Consider the following 17,715-nt stretch of genomic DNA (forward strand, 5'->3'; position numbering starts at 1 on the left):
TTGGGCTCACTGAAGCATGGCCACACCAGTAGACTCCTTAGGAATCCATCCCAGATCTGCCACTGCAGCCAGGGGCAAGTCACTAATCTACAGCCAGCTTCCAAGGCATGAGGTTGAGCAACAGCGGTACCATGTCATAGACGGTTCAATGAGCCAATACTCATTGGGGGGATGGCTCAGTAGGTAAAGAGCTTGCTATACAAGCATGAGGACCTGAGTTTGGCTCTCTGACATCTCCATAAAAGCCAAAAACCTATCTATAGTCCCAGAACTAGGCAGGGTAGAAGGTAGGTAGTCAGGGAGCAGAGTCAGGTAGAAGGCTTGCTGAATCAACAAACTCCAAGTGCAGTGAAAGACACTGTCTCAAAAAATAAGGTAGATAGATGCCCAACATGTAAACCACACACATATACTATAATAAAATAAAATAAAACAAAGTATTCGGCGCCCCAAACATATGTTAAGAGCTCAAAGAGTCAGGCATTATTCTAAACAGAGTTCTTTGCCACCCGTCCTTTTTGACTCAGTCCTGCATCTTGTAAAACCATTATGGATATCTACAAAGCTGTCTATGGGGCTTGGGAGATGGCTCAGTGGCAGAGAACGTGTCCAGCATGGAGGCCTTGACTTCAACCCCCAGCATTGCGAAAACACAACAACAAACAACAACAAAAACAAAGCAATAACAAAGCTATCTTCTTTGGTCATAAATAGACTCATAAGGGAAATTCTAGGCACATTAACTAAACAATTCATTCATTAATTCATCCACTTTATTGCTTTTGGGGTTTTGAGACCAGGTCTCACATAACCCAGGCTGGCCTCAAACTCATGACCCTCCTGCCTCTACCTCCCAGGGACTGCTATTATAGGTATGCACAATCATACCCACCTCCACTTTTTTTAGATGAAAAATATTTGGGGGCTATTTCATAACCAATTCAATAAAGCTAATGTGTTTCCACACTGCAAGAGGAACCAGCTTGGCGTTCTTACTCCTCTAACACTGGAAATCTGGGCTTTTACTTCTTGCCAGTAGAGACATTTGTGATTAACATCCTCTTAAGTACAGTGTTGAGTTCACGTGCACCTAATTTTCTAGATTGGGCATCTTCATTTGTGTACAACCAGGACCTGCCTTTCTGCCTGTTGTGATTCTAATGGGCACCTGCAGGGGGCAGCAATAGAAAATCACAATGACAACAACAGTCTTCTTCCAGCTGAGGAAAGAGGAAAGACATGACTCTTGCAAGGTCACAAAGTAAGAGGCCGGGCTTGAATGTGAATCTAGGCTTCTCCAACCCCACCCCACCCCCTCCCTAGGGGTCCAGGACTGCAAGGCCCCAAAACCAAAACTACACCTTGCCCCAAATAGGGCAGTTTAAAGGGGGTACATGGGGCTTACAGGCTACAAGCTGGCAGTAGTCCTCAGACTACTGAGCTCTGACTGGGTGCTAGGTGGGGATGGCCACGTGGTCTGAAAAGGCCTCTCCATTCAGCCTGCTTTGAAACAGAGTGGAACTGGCAGTGTGCACTCCATACCAGCAGCGTATTTCAACGTCAAACGAAATAAAAACGCTAATGGGCGCCATTTGCTTCAGTGTTAAGGGCCTAACTGTAGAGGCCCCCAGACTCCTCTTTCAGCGCCAGACAGCACTTCAGAATGAAAGTGGTCCCTGTCCCTTCCCTGTGCCGTCTGAGGAATTGAGCTTCCTCTTCCGGCCCTGCACCTCAGGCCTGTGCCAGCCCCGCCCGGCAGCTACAGCCGCCTCCGGCCACCTGAGCTTTCCTGCAGTATCGGGTGCTCCGGGCTCCTTTCCACCGCAGGCCTCTGCACGTGGGGCCCCTGTTCTGCAAGTTCACCTTCTACATTCTTACTACAGGCGATTGTCTTATCTGCGGGGTCCTCAACAGACTGGAAGGTGGAAAATTCTCCTGGCTCGATATCAGGTGTTTCCAGGGGTAGAAAACATAGGCTGGGGCCAGGGGTTCCACAAAAAGTGACAGGAAGTGACTTGGGCAAGAAAGCCTCCCTCAGTGTTGGCCACCAGCAGGGATGTTACATCTCAGAAGGGTGGATGGCTTCTCCGGGAAAAGGAAAACAATTCACTTCATATTGCACTTGTTTTTAAATCATGCTAAACAGCCCAGCTGAAGTCTAAATCCTAGTCCTCCTGCCTCCACCCTTGCCTGGAGTGCTAGGATTATGGGCACTCAGCTGCTGATTTCTAGAAACCTCAGAACACTCACTCCCGAAAATCACTCTGTTTTAGGTGTTTGTCTAGTGTATGTGTACGGCTAGTGTCTGTGATAAGTGTGTATTTGTGAGTGTGCTGGAACCCTCATGACCCTTGTGTGTGTGAAGATTAAAGACAGCCTTGGATGTTGGTCCTCAATCTCTTGAGACTGAGGAAGAGATGTCTCCGTGGTTATGAGCACTTGCTGCTGTTGCAGAGGATCCAGGTTGGATTCCCGACACCCACATGGCGGCTTACAATCGCCTACAATTTCATCGTTCTGGAGCAAGGGGATGCGGGGCCCTTCACTGGCCTGTTTGGTAACTGCATGCGTATGCTACACAGACAGTGCCTTCTTCTGACCTCCAAGCACACAGTGCACACATATACAAGCACTCAAAGTCCTCATGCACATGAAAATAAATCTTGTCAAAACAAACAGAGCAATTTCTTTCTTCTTTCTTCTCTTTGTCCTTCCCTTTTTCCTCGTTCTCAGCCTCGTACACCAGACTATTGTGATTACAACTGTCCTCTCATGTGGCTTCTAGGGACTAAGCTTGGGTCCTCACAGCTGTGTGGCAGGAGCTTCACCCAACAACACTGTCTCTCCCCCAACACTCTAATCATCAGAGTTTAATACAATCTCTCAACCCTCTGTCTTCTTTCTTTTTTAAGATGGGGTCTCTCTGCATAGCCTGGCTTTATAACCAGGGTGACCTTAGCCTCAGGCCTCTGCCCCAGTGCTGAGATTAAAGGCATGTGGTACCCTGCACAACTCCTTCTGCCTTGGTAATGATGCACTTTAAAAGTTTAACTCATTTAGCACTGTTTACCTAAGTAGGAATATTAACTGAGACATACAAAAATAAAGGAATTAAACAGGTAAGAGTATGGAGAGGGTGTTAAATCTTGCCACTGTGGTAGGTGCTCACTGACAGATGCTGAGTGGATGAACACGTGGTCTTGAAATTTTGGCACGTCTAGACTAAAAATTTTTGTGCAGTCAGAGGCAGAGATCCTTCCCACGATAATTCTGTTGTCCCCTCCCTCCTCTCCCAAGCTTGGTCTAAGAATCCACATGAGTCATACACATGCCCTTACACAAAAGTCACACACTGTTATTGTGATGGCATACTAGTTCCGTGGTCTGGTAAGAACATTCTATCAGTCAACCACAGCTTAGCTACAGCATCACTAACATCTGTATGCCAAACTGGGAACACGATGTGGTCCATCTGCTCCACATCTGTATGCTTGAGCTGCTGCAAACATGGAGGGAACACCCTGCCTCAGGGGCATCTGTGGGCGTGCTCCAGGACCCATTCCTGAGCCACAGCACTCAGCCAGCACCCTGAAAGAATGTGGTGTGCACAGGAAGGAAAACTTCAAGGAGGCAGGGGATTCCGTGCACAGAGACACAGGAAGTGTGGCAGTGCCAGAAGAAAGGGCAGGAGGTGGCACACAAGTGAGAAATGATGGGTGAAATTTGTCTTTGAAGGGGCTTCAGAGGTTCCCCCCCCCAGGAACGGTAGGGAGTGTGTCCTGGGGGAGGGGCATACACCTTTCCAGCGGTAGCCACGGTAAGCTGCCATGCTCTGTACTAACCCTCAACCACACTCCTGTGGCCAATCCTATTGAACTCAGAGTCACACACAAAGGCCATGAAAGTAGGAGGATTGCTAATTGGAAAAGGGAAGTCAGAGGGAGTGAGAAGGGGGTGATGACCAAAATGCACTACAGTCCTGTAGAATGAAAGCCATGGCTGTGTGTGATATATGCTAACCAAACAGAAGCGACATGCCTTCCGTTAGGACCTCACTGAAGGCTAGTTCCCGCCTTTCCTTTGAGTCTTTTGCCTCCTCCAAAGCCTCCATGTCAAAGAGGAAACCTTCACTTTTGCCCTGGGAACATGGATCCCAGGGCTGGGACAGAGATCTGACATCTAAAAGCCCCTGTTCTTTACTGTCATTGCCCCTAATAACTTAGTGGGTTGCAGCTTGCTGTTCAAAAAGAACTGAAAAAACATCAACAAGCAAGAGAAGGTGTGTGTTGGGGAAGGTGACATCCTGACCTTGGGAGGAGTCATAAAAATCTGCAGGGAGCTGGGTGACAGTGACCACAATTCCCAAGATGAGGGCAGAGAAGTTTCCAGAAAGACATAGATTCCTTTTCAGTGCAGATCTGCAACTGCTCACAAGGCAGCCTTCTGGTGCCTTCTAATCTGAGTAAATTGCTTTACAAATGTTCTTTTAATTTTTGTCTTTTTTATTCTCTCTCCTTTTTGGAAGAACTAACAATGCTTTAGGAATCACAAATACAATTGCTCGAGATGAGTCTCAATGGGTTTGCAATGGACTGTTTTATGGCTTGAGATCAGTTGTCAAAGTGCACGTCTGTTTCTATCAATGTCAATTTCTCGGACCAGGAGCAGATCGCCGAGGGGATTGATTTACTGAGCCTGGGAACGGCCTCAGCCCTCACCGCTTGCTGACCTTTCTCAGATGAAAAGGGACAGGCTTCCAATTTAATTCAGTTTCAGCCTGAGGAATCTGAATTCAAGGTGGATGATCAACCATCTTTTACAAAGCCAACCCAGCGAATGTCAGAAAGAAAAAGACTGATGGGGTTGATGGCACTGAATACAAACTTGTGATTAAATGGGCAGAATACCAATAAGAAGTTATAGGTCAGAGAGCACAGACACATCCACATGCACAACCACAGACATGGAAGATGGGATAGTGTTTTGTCTACCTGCTTGGAAAATGGAAAAGAAATACACTCTCCAGTATGGGCACAGATGGTTAGAAACGAGGGCTCTCACATACAGTTAGTGTGGGTAGGAGGGACTAGCAAAAAACAATTTCCTTCCGACGAGCGGTTTGGCCACAGTTCTCAGAAGTTTGAAACTGATGCCTCTCCCCTGAGCCGACAGCATCTCCAGAGAGACAGCCCCGGGGATTATTAGCGACACGCTGAAAGATTAGTGTGACGGTGTGGAATGCAGCAATATGGCCAGCAATGAAAGGACACGCTGTCCAGCAGGAAGAAATCAGCTAGCTAAATCACACATCTCTTCCTTTCTATGTATAATGCTGCCATTAAAATCACATACTAGAAACGTTTTTCAAGGGGGAAATGAATACATTGCGGGCAGAAGCAGACAGAGACAGCTGCAGTCAGACAGGCAGGTGTGTGGAGACTCCCAAATAGCAAGGTTCCCCTGGGAAGGGGGCCATGATGACACCCAAAACAGTGCTCATGGGGGACTGGAAACACACAAGTCTATTTATAAACAGGAATGACTTCCTGGTAGATGGGATTACCTTCAATTTCTGCTTTTTAAGAGTCATTAACCTGTGTTTTGCCCAAATGTACGTGTGTGCACCACATCTGTGCTTTGTAGGTGTAGAGGGCAGAAGGTGGCACCAATTCCCTGGGGCTGGAGTTACATATGGCTGTGGACAGATGCATATGCCCTGTGGGTGCTGGGACTGAACCCAGGTCTTCTATCCTTATATGGGGGAGCATGCACAAGGAGGTCAGAGAACAAAACCACGCAGTCTCCCTCTTTGTCCTTCTTTATATGGCTCAGGAATTGAACCAGGTTGTCGGGCTTCCATGGTAAGCCCTTCTATTAGCTGAGGCATCTTGCCAGTCCACTGTTTTCCAACTGAGCCCTTATATTTCAGGTCATTCAAATAAATACCGGGAGAAACACACACACGCGTGCACGCGCGCGCGCACACACACACATAGACAAGTACACATACATCTTACTTCCAAGACGCAGGCAGACTTTTTCCATGTTTTCCTATAAACCTAGCAAATTGAACCTTGGACTTGTCCAATCAAACTGGTGGATGGCCGAGCCCCCGTCTTACACAGCGCCGAGCCCCCAGTCCTCGGATCCTCCTTCCACACAGCATGGATAAAGTCAGGGAGTGCACTATGCAGAATGATCTCCAGCACTCAGTTACTCTAAGGGCGGGAGGGGTGTAGGGAAGTGAGTTGAGATGACTGTCATCTAGCAGAGAATTTTCATGCACAAAATCAAACCCTGACAAAGCCAGGGATCGTGGTGCATGCCTTTAATCGCAGCATTAATGAGGCAAAGGCAGCAGGATCTCTGTGAAATTTGAGGGCAGTCTGATCTACATACAGAGTTCCAGGACAGCTACGACGACACAGAGAGACCTGGTCACAAACAAAACAACAAAAAACAAATCAACATCTAACAAAGGTCAGGGCATAGCTAGGAAGGGAAAACAGAAAGTAACAGGAGGGTCGAGGGGATGATGGGAAGACCCTAGAGTGGCTCCTGTCCCCAAAGTCTATCATAAAATACAAGGCACCCAGGAAAGGCAGGGTAACCAGAACCTGGATTTCCTGCCTCCTTGTGGGTTTTTTCACCAAATGGCCACACAGCCATTTCCACAGGAAGGAACTCAGGGAGGAAACACACAGAAGCCTTCTCGCTAGCATGACTTCTCGTGCAGAGCCTTGGCAGTGAGTGTGTGCTTTGGAGGCAGGCAGACCTAGGTTCCAAGACCAACCTCACTTCCTCCCTTCTAGGTACTCATAGCCAGTCACCTCCTCTTCCTTGGGGAGTGGAAGAGTCATGTGGGGTGCACAGAAGCTCCTGGTGACTTAACCTTGGTAACACTGGCTATTATGCTATGGGTTATAAATATCTGTGTGTCATTCCCTTCACACCTTCTCTGTTACCAAAAGGATCATCGGTTGGTAGGTGCACAGACCCCAGCACAGCTTGTGAAGACAGCAGGCAGTCCTCAGATGTTCAGATTAACAGATGCACCCAGTACTTTAATACAGGCTCTGCCTCGCCACCTGCACCTGCATTTAGAGGTGAGGAAACCCAAGCAGAGAAGTCAGGTGACTTGCCTGCACTGCATGGCTCACATTAAAAAAAATGCTTTTTTTACTTTTATTTATGTAGTGTGTGTGTGTGTGTGTGTGTGTGTGTGTGTGTTTGGGTTTATATGTAAAGGTCAGAAGACAACATTCAGGAATCAGTTCTCTACTACTATGTGGTTTCTGGGGATCAGACTCAAGTCAGCGGGTTTGCTACAAGCACCTTTACCAACTAAGCCATCTCTGCAGCCCTCATTAACTTTGATAAAGCTAAGATGCATGCTGGAGCCCTACAACATTGTAGAGCTAGACTCTGAAGCCAGAGCTGGAACCACTAATATGGGAAGTCAGTTCTATCTGCTGTTCCTCTGGTCAAGAAAGCCTGGGTCTACAACCTGGCTCTGCTCTTGACCTTGCCCCAGCAGTGATGCAGGAGCTAACAGAGAGCTTCACAGCAGCACTGGGGAAGGAAGCTTTGTCGTAACCCATCCTGCTCTCATGGCCACATGGATGGAGGCAGGGACCCTCCAAACAGTGAAACAACTCCACCTGCAACAGTCACAACAGCAAGTGACAAGCTCCTTGCAAGGATGCTGTGAGGTTGTGCCGGCTCACTGTAAGCCCCCAGTATGTTGTAGGGGAGAGAAGCAGAGGGATGTACTGAGGGAGGGGAGGGCAGGATCAGAATGTTTCCCACAAATGGAAGTGATGACAGGGTCCAGACAGGTCTGGAGGGCGGGGGTGCATTGAGGTTTGGGCTGATGGTAACTCTGGGTGTCAAAGGTGGACAGGAACAAGCCTTATTTCGAAGAGTGTGCCACCTGGTTGGTCATGTGGGTTCCGTTTAGAGACCCGGTTGGAAGCAACAACAACAAAAGCTGTCTGTACGTAAAAGCTGATGAGGTTAAGTACCGTGGAGGACAAGCTAAAAAGTCAGACCCTTGCCTTGCGGTATTGCAGCCGTGAAATGGACACTGTGGACATGTGCTGCTCTCATTGTTAGCAAAGGCTGACCGGCCAATGGCTAGGCAGGATTTTCAAGGCAGAGAATACTGGGGAGGGGGGTACAGTCGGAGGAGATGCCACGATGGACGTGTGTACTGAGTAAACAAGCCTTGGACAGCACACAGATGAATAGAAACGGGTAACTTTACGTTTTAAGAGCTAGCTAAAAACAAGTCTAAACTATCGGTTTAGCACTTATAATTAATATTATGTCTCTGTGTGATTATTTGAGGAGCAGTTAGCAGGACAGAGCTGATCCTTGGTCTAGACAGAAAAGTCCACCTACACCCAGCTCAGAAGCAGGGATCTAGAGAAAGCAAGGCTTGAACAGAATGGAAGACAGACCTGAAAAGCGGCAGCGAAGAGGAGATGTATGTTCTGAAATCCCAGGAGGGACTGGGCTTGGACACTCCTGTGTCGGGCTGGAGCCATCCCCACAGTAGACTGGCAAAGAAAGGCAGATGGTGGCCAGATGGGTGGCATGGGCATATATTGGGGCCGGAGGACATCAGGGACACAGGCTAGAAAATGTGCAGAAATGCAGACTTGTGTACTGAAATTAAGTCTTGGGAGAAGAACTGGGGAGTTGCAGGGGCTCCAGGAAGAGAAGTGAGGAAAGTGTTGGTATCTGCAAGGAGGAAGGAAAAGGCAAGCCGGGCCCATACAACAAAGCAGGCCACCACACTCTGAGCCAGAAGATTAGAAGGCAGAGGAAATCCCCTCTCCTAATGTTTGAGTGCAATCTCCACAGCTACATGGGAGATGAACTGGACCACATTTCTTAATCAGAAGCCTCTTAAAGAGGTCTAGCACACTATTTCGGATGTGGTTTAAATCAATTACAAGATTTTTCCTTAAGTATAAAAAGTCTGTGCTACCAAATCAAACTCCCACCTGCATTAATTGCTTTAATGGGTTCTGGAAATAGCAGCCTCCTGGCTTTCCTCACGGAGACCCCTGGGGAGCCCATCAGGGAAGGATGCTGAGACCAGGGACAAGGCTGTCTTCTCTGGGCTGTCTCATCAGCCTCCCATTAGTTAAGGCCTCACACAAAAATAATCGAAAGGCAGGTGGGAAAACCCAGTTCCATTTATCTGCCGAGCTTTATTGTGGCTATAAAGCAAAACTGCAGATACCAACGGCCAGACAGAAGCCATCGCATTTTCAAAGACACGTGGGGATGCTGACTCCACCGGGCACATGACTCTGCGATTCAGACAGCCACAAGCCACCACACAGGCTCCAAAGCAAACAAACAAAAAACCCAAACAATTAGGCAGGCACACTAACGGCTTTCGGAGCAAAGTTAGAACCACCAATAACATTTTCTACTGTAGGGCTCGCAGTGGGACCTCCACAGTCCGAGTTTTCCAACTCTCAGTATGCAGTGATACAAGGACAATGGCAGGTTTGTGAGGACCGTAAGTTATGTTCAGTATTGGATATGTCTGAGCCAGAGAGACGAGGAGGCCTGAGCCAGGTCACCGCTAAGAAACACTGACAGGTAAATGCAAACGCCATCTCAGACCTCCCTTCCTGAGACTCTACTATCAACTGACCTTACACATCTAGAAAGATGCTCAAGGTGTTGGGTGGGGGAGGGAAGGATGTAAGAGTGGCTGGGTGGGCCCAACTTGCTGTTTGTCTCCTGTAGCCCAGGAACCTCTAAGTCCATATGGAGCTAAGGATGACCTTAAACTGATTTTCCTGCTTCAGTTTCCCCAGTGCTGTGCTATGGGTGAAGTGTATACCACCATACACCGTTACTGTGGTCCTGGGGATTAGTGTCAGGACTTCATGTACATGAGGCAAGTGGTCTAACAAATAAACACATCCCAGAACCTCTTGGGGGTGTATGTGGGGGGGGGGGGTAAATGTTAGAATGGGGGTTCCTGAAGCAAGCAGGATACCCCATACTTCAGTGCTGGGGTGGTTTCAATTTGCCTGGGGACTTTATCAATTCTTAGGCTTAAAGCTAACCTGTGTGAGTTAACAAGTGAGCACTAGACCTTAGATATTTATAAATACCCCCTTTCCTATTTATGTATTTGAGATCTTCCAAAGTCAGGTACGGAAGGGAGAGTAACCACGATGCTGGCTGGCGGCTGAAGCACAGCCACAGCCAATGGAGCAGAAGGAACACAAATTCCCAAGGTGCTGGGACTGGAAAGGAGAAGAAATGGATTCACTTCCGCATCCTCGAAGGATACGGCATTGACGCACAGGTGTGATTACTGGAGGCCTAGCCTGGTGCATGTTGGGGCTTCTTGCAACTCGCAATTGCTTTAATAAAACCCCAAAGCCAGATGAAGCTCACCCCAAATTGGCTCATTGATTGCATGAGAATGCATAAACAATTCTATTTTGGAACCACAGACACAATCAGACTGTGGAAATAACCCGCTTCTGGGAATGTGGCTTTGAAATTACGAGCAAAGTGATAAATTAACTTGCCGCCAGGGTCTCACAGAGTGGATGCGGGCCACAGAAGGTGGGAAAGCTGTCAGCTCCCCAGACACAGACTTTGACGTTTAGAAGTCTTTAAATAAAACAGAAGTAGAAGTGGAGGGATCCAACGGTTTTCTCACCTGGTCAGTCACGGATACCCAGAACCATCCCGGAAGGAGGCAGACAGGAGCTCTATGTCCACTCACCAGGCCATGACCGAGGTTCAGCCAGCTTCATGCAAAGCACACACAACAACTTATGGCTTTCCCTGGGTTTCCGTTCAGGGTCTCCACATGGACTTCCTCAGATCTCACACTCAGGAATGAAGGGATGCCTACTAGCCTAGGACATCATTTTACTCATCCAGTCAGCGCTCACTCATTTGTTGAAGTCCCTACAGGAGGCGTGCTGGGGCTGTGGGAGCGAGAAGAGCACAGGCAGCGTTGGCAGTCACAACGCTTCTATGTGGCGGGGAGGAAGATGGTTGAGAGACATAAAGAACTTCCCATCCTGGGGGTACAGCCATGCTGAAAGGAACCAAAGGAAGATCAAGGGCTAGGAAGATGGGATGGGGGTGAGGGTACCGTACTCAAGAGGGTGGCAAGACATACGGATGTCACAGTATTTAAAATGTTTGGTGGCTTGCAGATGTTATTAGAGCCATGCCCTGCTACTTGACACGCTAAGGACAGGGCTGTGTCCTCATTCTGACTTCTTACGTCATAGGTTTGCAGTTTAGAGAATGTATGGACAAACGGCTCTGATGGACAACGAGATGGCCTAAACATGTCGCTCTGCTCTGAGGTTAGGGTCTCTGGGACGCTCTCAAATGGCCCCCACTGTTAGGCTCTGTCTCTCAGAGGGGTTCTGACATTGCCTTCCAGGATGCTGGCTACACAGCCCTTGGGCTGGGTTCCAGTCAGAATCCTCCTAGACCATAATCTTCCTTGGGACAATGAAATGGCACAGGAGGGTCCAAACACCTAGCACAACGCAGACTCCGCACAGGGATGCAGTAAAGCAAAGGCAGGACGCAGCAAACGCCAGTGGGGCTGCGAGCACACAAGCAGTGGCCATAACTTCTCTCTGACAGAGATGCAACCCTGGGGGGGGGGCTGGAAACAGCGGAGGGGGGGCATGTGTAGGGACTCTTCATCTTCATCCATAAACTTAGAACTCCTCACAAGGGCTGGGCGAGTAAAACGCCCGCTGCACGAACGTTGGATCCGAGTTCAGATCCCAGCACCTGCTGAAGAGGCAAGGGTGGCGGTGAACATCTGTACCGTGGTGCTGGGCAGCGGGGCAGCCAGATTCCTGGAGCTCACTGGCCAGGCGGCCTAACCAAACTGCTGAACTACAGGTTCACTGAGAGACACCGTCTCAGAATAAGGTAGAGAGCAATAGAGAAGGACATCCAATGTCACCCCTGGCCTGCTCCTCCCCCTCTCTGCCCACGCACACACACACACGCGCACACACACATTTGCATGCATAAATGCACACACCCACATAAACATACATATACCCCTATACAAACACAAATCTGCTCTCAAAAATGAAAAGAAAGAAGAAAGGAAATCAAAAGCAAGGCTCATGTTCTCTGACCCTTGGCCCTGTGCCTGCAGCTGCCACCTGGAATGCAGGAAAGGAGTGGAAAACACGCTTCCCCTTGGCACCTGCCCGGCTGTGAAGTAAAAGGAAACGGCGCTGCCCAGAAACTTTATAAAAGCACCTCTACCTTGAGGCACGATTAGACATCTGTGAGCTTAGACTCTAGCTCGCACTCTTGCTTGGGGGTTTAAAAAGAAGGAAAAGGGAATGGGTATGTGAAGATTGGTACTTAGCCTCAAAGGGCTTCCAGCCATTTAATGTCATTTCTTCTAATCAGATTCTCTGGTCCTGGCTGGGCACTCGAGTGATATCCCCAAACAATGGGGACCAAAAGCCATAAAAGAGCTTTGCTAGAAAGCCAGCTGGAGCCCCGGCTCTCTCCAAATGCCTGCTTCTCTGCAAAGCCCTTTGCAGGTCGGAGGGAAGATCAAGAATCCGGGGAGACATGCATGAGCAGACAGGCAAGCGCAGATGACGGGCAGCCTGCAGTTGACAGCGGCAGGTGGGGCTGTGCTCCTGCATGTGGCTGGAGGCAGGCAGAGGTGGCAAGCAGCAGTGCACACAAAAGCCTAGGGTACAGCAGCAGTGGTGGGGACCCACACTTTTCTCTGCAGCTTCATCCAAAGAAGCACCTGAGGCTAGTCATAAGCCGTCTGGGGTGGCCAGTGGATCGGGATGACAGAAGTACCAAAGCCAGGGCTAGGCTGATTCTCTATCTCTTAAGTCAGAAGACAAAACAACTACCAGATCATCAATGTCACCCAGGCTGACAGAAACAGGGCTGGAAAATGTGGCTTTGCTTTAACAGCAAAGAGCCCGCTGCAAGATTTGCCTGTCGTGGGCATCGTTTTCTACAGCCCGGGATGTCAGCCTGAGACTGCATTAAAGACACAGACCCTCTCCCGGACCTGCATAAACTCTGGACATGAGGTAACCAACAGCATTCTGGAGAGTGGACTCTGCATGTCACTGCTGACTGGATTCATGAGAACCAAGAATTGTTACTGGGCAAGAGAGGAGCCAGTATGTACCCACAGTTCCAACTGGAGCCCAGAAGTACTGCTACCTATACCAACAAGGGACTAGAAAAGCTAGTGGGTGAGTGGATTTGCTCCAGAGCTCCCAAGATGGTGCTGTTTGTGCCCCCGTCCTACTGGCAATTCCCACTCCGTCTGGACTCACACCAGGGCTGCTGTTCTCGGGTTGAGAGATGAGGGTGAGAGACGGCAGCCGGGCTCCCATCGACACAGTGTGTAACCATGGATTTCCTGATTTAGCACAAAGTTACCAGGAGTGCCAAGCTTCCCTTCTCCCAGTTCGCGCCAATTCTTTTTGCCTTAATTGAAGGCAATTCCAAAAGAAGAAGAGCACAGATGATCAGACAGTCTACGTGCCGGCGGGGCAGCACATTCCAAGCAAATCAGACTCCCAGTGCTGTGAAGGACCTTGGACACCCCCAAACTCATCTAGCCTGGAGCAGATAATATCTGAGTCTTGTCCAAGGTCACACACGGTAAGTATGCAGCAGAACTTATAGTAGCAAGAAGTCTATGGCCTGACTCCTTGGCTGCCTGATCTAGCATGTCTGGGCTGGAGACTTTTGAAAGAGCACTTTAAAAAAATTTACTAGTTTGACTCTTGTTCATTCTTTTTTCCTCTTGAAAATCAAGCATTTCAACACAATTCTACATAGTGAATGGTTTGCCTAATCTGAACTGGATAACTGGACTTAAGAAAGGGATGGGAATCCTGCTAGGCACAGGATAAAATTCCCAGCAAATTGCTCTGGGTATCAATGAATGTAAGATCAATCAAGAAGAGAAGATGAGTCAACTCTGTTTACTTGATCCTTCTTTTAAAAGCTGTGTTCTTCTTTGATGCACAGGCGCTCTGACACTGATTCTTAGAGCTTGTTTTAATTGGATTCTCTTTATGTTGTATGTGCATACAAACAATTAATCTCTCCTCTGGGAAACTTCTGAGGTTCACTTCCTTTTGTCATCATAAAAGAAAAATACAGATTTTTTTTAATTAAAAAGATATCTTCTACTAAATGGGATGGAGGATCCTAGGGCAGAAAGAAGACACAAGCAGAGAACTCGGGGACACTGAATGAAGCCTGGAGTCCAGCTAGCATCTGCACACTAACCAAGGAACCCTCTGGGTCCTCTAGCTCATGGCTGTCTAAGACGCCCCACATACAGAATTTCCAGGTGATGACAACTTGTGTCTCCCAGAGGAACAGGGGCCCCTTCTGGGTCTCTGCAGTTTATTCTCCAGCTGTTCCAGCTGTCCACCTGTGCATGCTGCAACCCTGCAGCGGCGTCGGCTTCTACAGAAATACTGCAGATTCTGCCCCCTTCATCCCTGAAATTAGGATGGCACAACATTCCCTTTCCCCGTGCTTCCGAAGGGTCCCGAGATCACGTGTCTGGCACTGGCTACAAGAGGCTCTCTTAGGCCAGAAGCACATTGCACAAGTGTAACCACCAGGAGAAAGGCAGATGCCCAAGTCTAGTCAGGTCACACGGGTCCCTGTGTTGCAGATGTCACACTTCAAGGATGTTCCTGTTCTATTCCGCTCAACCCTGGGGTAAGTGTCCCTCTGCAAGCAGCAAGCAGCTGCTGATGTCGGTACTGATGCTAGGTACTGCCCCGAGCCACAGCTCAGCGGCACCCAGGAGCAACTCAGAGAGGCTGAGACATACAGTTCTGAGCGCAGCCTTTTCGATGGCAGATGTGAAGTACAAACTGGAGGAAGAGCCTGCGTTGCTCATGGTCAGGTGCCTTTGCAGTCTCTCATCTAGTGAAGATGAAGCGACTTCAGCTTCTGTTAACTGCCAGGAAAACTAAACCCGTGGTTATAAGCAGCATTGGGATCAAGTCTCCCTAGAGCATCAATTCATCATTTGGGAACTTTGGACCTCTAAGGACAATACTAATGGACCATTTCTTTATAGATATACGGGATGCAAGATAAAGAGGAGAGAACCAAGTTAGGGAAGGAGCCTGAGAGAATAAGAAACCAGGCAGAGCTTTGCTACCCCCATAATAATAAAAAGCCATCAAGCTTTCCCCAGAAACTGGAAAGAACACTTCAGAAACCTCAGGGGCCTCCTGAAAGTGGGTCCTTGAGTAGAAAAGCAAATGATCAGAGACAGATGATGGTGTCCCAGGCACTCACACTGAGTCTGCTTGACTCAGCTGACCGAAAGCCACTGCACACTGCACAGGAAGCAGCCCTGGACTGTTGATACGTAGGAGTGTCCAGCAGCCGGTGTGTCTGATTTGGTGCAACTGTGTGAGTTGGGCCAGAGAGTGGGGTGGGAGGGCCCCACAGGCTAGCCCTAACCAGGGGAAGCAGTTCTCTGAAGAGAGCAGATAGTGAACTGTCATTCCTTTCCTTCCAACTCCTCACTTGGTGTTTAGGAAGCAGTAGGCCTGGGGCTAAATGCTTATGAGAGAAAAACCCTTGTGTCCACCAAGGGACCCAACTCTGTATCTTCAACTGGCTGCTGTTCACTCACCTTGGGCGGTAAGATTAGCAAACACAAATACTCCTCCACACAGCAGGGTTAGATTCCTACTAGCTGGTTGTGGTGAGGTTATTTTTCTCAATTAACAGATACAATCACATGCAAAGTGCATACTTTCACGGGACTGTGGGGTTCATTTCGGATGTACAAACAAGCAGCCTAGTTTGCAACAACGTCAGGAGCCAGTTCTCTGGTCTGGCTTGTTCCAGGAGATACTGGCTAGCCTACAAACAGTAGGGTTAGCCCCAGCTCTGTGGTCACCCAGCCTCCTCCTGGGTCACTAGCAATGGAGCAGAACTTTCTTTCAGAGGCAAAACCCTATGGATCCCCAGAACAAGGCAGCAGCAGCAGGGGGACCATCAGCAAAGCAATGCCAAGCTCTCTTGGAACCTCCTAAGACTCCACAGCCCTTTTCACACTTTGTGACCAGACATTTGCTTATGTGATACTGTGTTTGTGCCTTAGCCTTCAGGGCACCCAAGGCAAAAAGCACCATTTCCTCTCTGCTTGGAACACCTATTTATCTGTGCCACAAATTAGATACTCCTCTTTTAAAGTCGGAGGACAAAACAAAAACACAACAGGAGATCCGAAGGCTCAAGCGATTTGGTATAAGAGGCAGCTGCACAGGGCAACCGAAAAGGCAGCACTATACTGGCGGTGCCGTCCTCTTACCACTCACACAAACCAGAGCCCTACCTTGACAGCCTCCGCGTGGGTCACCCGGGCTAGAGATTTATCGTTGACACGCAGAATCTGGTCCCCGACCCGCAACCCTTCCTTCTCAGCCAGAGAGCCCGGCTCCACTAGTGACACGTAGATGCCCACACCGTGTTCCGAGCCCCCACGTATGCTGAAGCCCAAGCCCTCGTGGGCCTTGGCGCGCCGCAGGCTCACGAGCCGCACCTCCCCGGGCCCCGCGCCGTCGGGAGCGGCCCAGGCGGGCTGCCTATAGGGGGTGGTGGCTGGCAGGTAGAGACCCTCAGCCGTGTACTGGTCGAAGAGCAGCTGGTCGGAGCGCGGGATGACCAGTCGCAGCATGGGAAGCAGACGCCGCTTGACCGGGCTGTCCAGCAGGACGCGCAGGGTGCGCACCAGGTCGAAGACGTTGCGGCGCGCGTGGTACGCGTTGAGGCAATGGGTGAACTGCTCCCGCTCCGGCTCGCTCAACAGCGCCGTGAGCGCCTGGTGCAACTGGCGCACGTTGGCAGACAGCAGCCGCAGCCCCGAGCCCCCGCCGCCTCCCGCCGTGGCCGCCGAGCCCAGCGAGCCGGTGGAGGACGAGCTCACCGATAGACCGTCCAGCTGCCCGTTCATCTCCCCGCCGAGGCGCGGCCGCGCTCGGGGAGCGCGGCGCGAGGCGGCTGCTGCACCTGCGGCCAACGGCGCGACAGCTGGATTCCCGGGGGCGCCGAGGTCACGGCTTGGGGGAGACGCGGAGACCGTGACCGCAGTCTAGACCGGCCGGAGAGCAGGGACGACGGCTGCAGGGTGGGTTGCAGGGGGTGCTCAGGAGCAGTGGCTGGATCCTAGGGAGATAGCAGGGACCGCGGCTGGTGTCCCAGGGGCACGAAGGCAGCGGGCGGGGGGGGGGGGGGTAGCGAAACTGGAATCCGGAGGACGAAGAGACGGCTGTTGCAATCCTGAGGACGCGAAGACCGAGGCGGGATCCTGGGGGGACAAAGAGTTGGTGGCTGGAGGCCGGAGGTCTCGGAGACTGCGGTTGGAGGCCGAGAGGAGCGGGGACAGTAGCTACATGACGGAAGACGCGGGGACCACGCGTGGCCGCAGTGGGGGACGCAGCCACGCCGCCCGCCCCGTCACACCATGCCCGGGGCTCCCCCAGCCGAGCTGCCCATTCCTCTAGGGCTGGGGGACCCCAAAGTCAGAAGTTAAGGCGTCGGTCGATCTAGTCCCAGAGTCCGAAGGAGTCGCAGCCAGAGGAGCCACTGGGGCGTCCGGCGTGGGGTGCGGGGCATGTCCCGGGCCGCCCACCATGCAGT

The 17,715-nt window shown here is 50.2% G+C and overlaps 1 protein-coding gene across 8 annotated transcripts in view; it reads right to left on the minus strand.

Moving 5' to 3' along the window:
• Positions 1-17,173, minus strand: part of Whrn (whirlin) — a 149,176-nt gene extending 132,003 nt beyond the window's left edge. For all 8 annotated transcript variants that reach the window (XR_012907420.1, XM_075944938.1, XM_075944937.1 and 5 more), the window contains exon 1: positions 16,412-17,173. Coding sequence is in view for 7 of the 8 variants with exons in the window: in XM_075944938.1 (XP_075801053.1) it covers positions 16,412-17,029 (618 nt within the window). In the remaining variant the exon portion in view is untranslated. The remainder of the gene's footprint in view (positions 1-16,411) is intronic.
• Positions 17,174-17,715: the final 542 nt, after the last annotated feature.

This window comes from Microtus pennsylvanicus, chromosome 13 (assembly GCF_037038515.1).
Source record: "Microtus pennsylvanicus isolate mMicPen1 chromosome 13, mMicPen1.hap1, whole genome shotgun sequence".
NCBI classification, from domain to species: Eukaryota; Metazoa; Chordata; class Mammalia; order Rodentia; family Cricetidae; genus Microtus; species Microtus pennsylvanicus.